Source organism: Atta cephalotes (genome assembly GCF_000143395.1).
Source record: "Atta cephalotes unplaced genomic scaffold scaffold00003, whole genome shotgun sequence".
Taxonomy (NCBI): Eukaryota; Metazoa; Arthropoda; class Insecta; order Hymenoptera; family Formicidae; genus Atta; species Atta cephalotes.
In genome coordinates, this window is record NW_012130067.1 from 6,429,741 (window position 1) to 6,433,310 (window position 3,570).

Genomic DNA, 3,570 nt, shown 5'->3' on the forward strand with positions numbered 1-3,570 from the left:
TACTAATACAAGAAATAAACAAAGACTAGTTAACTAATACTATTAGTTATTACTTATTATATAGAGTATAGTAATTAATTATATATATAATTATTAATTATACTAACTAAATTAATTAACTAGTATATATATATATATATATATATATATATATATATATATTATAAATTTTTTAAATAATTTCAGATAATTTAAATAATATATAGATATTACAGATATTAAAATACAATTTTTTCAAAGCATTAACTTTTATTAAAGGATCGAAGACAATTTTACAACATTAATATTCCATTTATCGAATCTCGATATGCTCGTAGATAGATTTACTCATCAGTCCAGCTGCCGAGAAAACATTGGAGAGTTTCGCCAAGTGGGCAGAGAAGATGAATCCAAAGGATGACACACATCCCAACCATTACGATATCGCGGTATTGGTTACCAGGTAATAGCAGGTAATTTTCCTGGATATCGATCTAATCGTCGTACATATCGTATTGCTACTCGCATGTATCCTCAGGTATGACATTTGCTCGGAGGAAACCAATTGTGACCTAATGGGTCTGGCTCATATGGCTGCGGCCTGCGATCCGACACAGGCTGCTTGCATTAATGAAGACAGTGGACTTCTGCTTGGCATCGTGATTGCCCACGAAGTTGGTCACGTGTACTGTCCATGCATCTCAATTACAATTAATAATAAATACGTTTGACGTGCAGTCTTTAAGAAATACGAATTTTATATTCTTAGAAAGCAGAAATAATGTTAAAAAAAATAAGATTTTTTTTAGTTTAAATAATCACTTTATGCAAGTATCGCAATAAGTACAATCGGAGATGCAAAGTTTCAATGCTTCATGTTTTAAGAAGAAACCCTTTAAACAATGGCTGTTTTGATTTATTTAAAAAATGCTATTTTATAGAATGGGTTGTTCTCATGATGAGCCCGAGATCAGTGGATGTCAGTCGAAGGATATGGATGATAGCTACTTTATTATGTCTCCTATCGTTTTTTTATATACCATCCGATGGTCGAGCTGCAGCAGGAAATTTATAACAGCTTTTCTTGAGTAAACTGAGTTGCATAAGTAATGACGGTGGATAATGGCCGTTTTTAATTGTATATGATGCAATGATGAACGATTTTAAGTAAATTTATAACACGCTTAACATATTCTGTGAAAATATTATTTCAATATTTGTAATTACATTTGTTTGATCAATATTATTTCTCTCTTTTCTATATTTATTTATAAATTATGTGTGCATTAATTATTTGACAAATTATTATCAAACTCCAGCACAATTATAAATAATACTATTAATTTATTTAATAAATTTACAGTGACATAATATAGTTTACTTTTTACGTAAGAATTCTATTTTGTTTATTGATAATATTATTGGAAATATCTCTATAAAAACGGCCATTTTTTTATATTTAATATTGAAATATTTAATTTTCTTAACTTATTTTCTAATAAAATTTATTTGTAAATAAGGAGCGGGCTGGGCGAATGTTTAAATGATAATCCAAGAACTCCTTCAGAGAAACTAAAATATCCTAACATGTTGCCGGGTGCAATGTACGACGCTGCTTTTCAATGTAACATGCAGTTCCCTGGTTCGAAAGTGTGCCCACAACCTCAAGTAAAGTTTTGATAAACTTCGCGTGCGACCTTAATTGCATTTTAATGTTTTCGATTCAATTATCGTGAATCGCAAATTGCTGTTTAGTGAAATCCAATGTTGTTCTCGTTAATTGTCGATAATTCTACTATTATGTATCAATTATCTATATTCCATTTGCATTTTATCTATCATTTGCTCGTCATCGGAAATGAAATAACTTTTACGCATCACTCGTTATATTTGTTCAAAATATATTCGATTACCCTTCGCTTTGATGGAATACTCATTCTCTAATTTTGCGACAAAGTTACGTTTGTCATTTAACATTTGCTTCTGTCGGTACCAAATTTTAGAATCGTAATGTTTATAAAGCTTATTCTATAATTGCGTAAGCGTAAGTGGTTGTAGTTATAAGAGTTGACCGATTACGGTCGAATATTCTCAAAAAGAATGTTTTTTGGCTGTTATTAAACAATCACGATACGAAACTGATAAGAATAAGTCTGAGTAAGAGAAAGAAATTCTATATTCGGTCAAAGAGGATCTTTATGTGTTCAGTATGATTAGTCATTTCTTATAATGACAATCACTTACTACAACGCTATTATAGAATGTACAATTATAGATGGGCTTAAACGATAATTGTAAGAAACTGCGTTTTCTCGCTCTATTCTTTTAGACTAATCGACTAATCTGATTAGTCTGGGATCTCTTTGCGATCGAGCGTATATTTCAGGCGAGCAGCTGCGAGAATCTGTGGTGCTTGACCAACACAAGTTGCTACTCCCAGGGGTCGCCGAAGGCTGACGGTACGAAGTGCGGTGAGAACAAGGTGTGCGCAGCTTAAGTAGAACCTGTTTTCCCAACAAAATATATTCCCGGCGCGGATTATTTAGCAACCGCTTAGCGTTGTTTATGCATTCGCAGATATTACTGATGTAAATAATATGTCGCTGCGAGGTGACATCAATTATCAAACGATCGCGAACGCAAATGGCTTTCGACGCGATCGAAAGCCATTTACGAGGCGCGATTCGCGTCTCGGAAACGCCGCCGGAAACGTAGTGGAATAAAAGGGCGTTTCTCCATCTCTCTTCCTCTTTTTGCGAGCAGAGAGATTTATTAAACGACGCGCCTTCTCCTCGCCACGTCGCTTCTCGCGGATGTAGATTTCGTCGCCTTCGGCTCACTCGCGAGCGGCGGACGTAGATTTAATCGCGCCGGGGAAATAAATTGAAGTGTCAGGAAACTTCGCGCTGGAAATTGGTATTCGCGTGAAGCACGAGGCGGAGAGTAGCCCGCGAGACATATTGCATTCTTCTAACCCGCGGGACAAAGATAATATGAAGAGCATTTGCACACGAATCTAGTGGTGCATCCACAAAAAGTGCGTGGACATGGGCACTCGGCCGGCTGCGGTGCACGGCGGATGGGGTGAATGGGGTCCCATGGGTTCCTGTAGCAGGACTTGCGGCGGTGGTCTCAAGTACTCTGAGAGGGAATGCGACCGACCGGAACCGGCAAACCGCGGCAGATACTGCATCGGCGAGAGAAGAAGACTTTTCACTTGCAACACCACGGTAAATTGCATCTATCTATCTGTCTAGCTTCCTCACGTACCATCGTCTCGCGCGCTTCAGTAAAGTTTCAGTATATCGCGATCCCCATTTCATCGCGATACTATAGACGTTAACTTCCTGCGATGGCTATTTCGACGTTGCAAGCCACACATCGGAGATGATCGTGTCTCTGTCTTACTTTCATTATGACATTGGAGGTGGCTAAAAATATTAGGTTGTCATGCTTACGGGATTTTTACGTTTTCCAGTGAGATACCGTTTCATTACGACATAGTGACGCGAGCGGTACAATACAACTGTCACAAATTCAGTTCGAAAGCGAGAAAGAGAGAGAGAGAGAGAGAGAGAGAGAGTAGTTATT

The 3,570-nt window shown here is 36.9% G+C and overlaps 1 protein-coding gene across 1 annotated transcript in view; it reads left to right on the plus strand.

Annotated features, from left to right (window-relative positions):
• LOC105625782 (A disintegrin and metalloproteinase with thrombospondin motifs 7-like) overlaps positions 1-3,570 on the plus strand; it is a 13,558-nt gene that overhangs the window by 4,163 nt on the left and 5,825 nt on the right. Inside the window, exons 5-10 of the mRNA XM_012207101.1 lie at positions 318-442; positions 518-664; positions 921-1,067; positions 1,500-1,647; positions 2,366-2,461; positions 3,000-3,209. Of these exons, the coding sequence (XP_012062491.1) occupies positions 318-442; positions 518-664; positions 921-1,067; positions 1,500-1,647; positions 2,366-2,461; positions 3,000-3,209 (873 nt within the window). The remainder of the gene's footprint in view (positions 1-317; positions 443-517; positions 665-920; positions 1,068-1,499; positions 1,648-2,365; positions 2,462-2,999; positions 3,210-3,570) is intronic.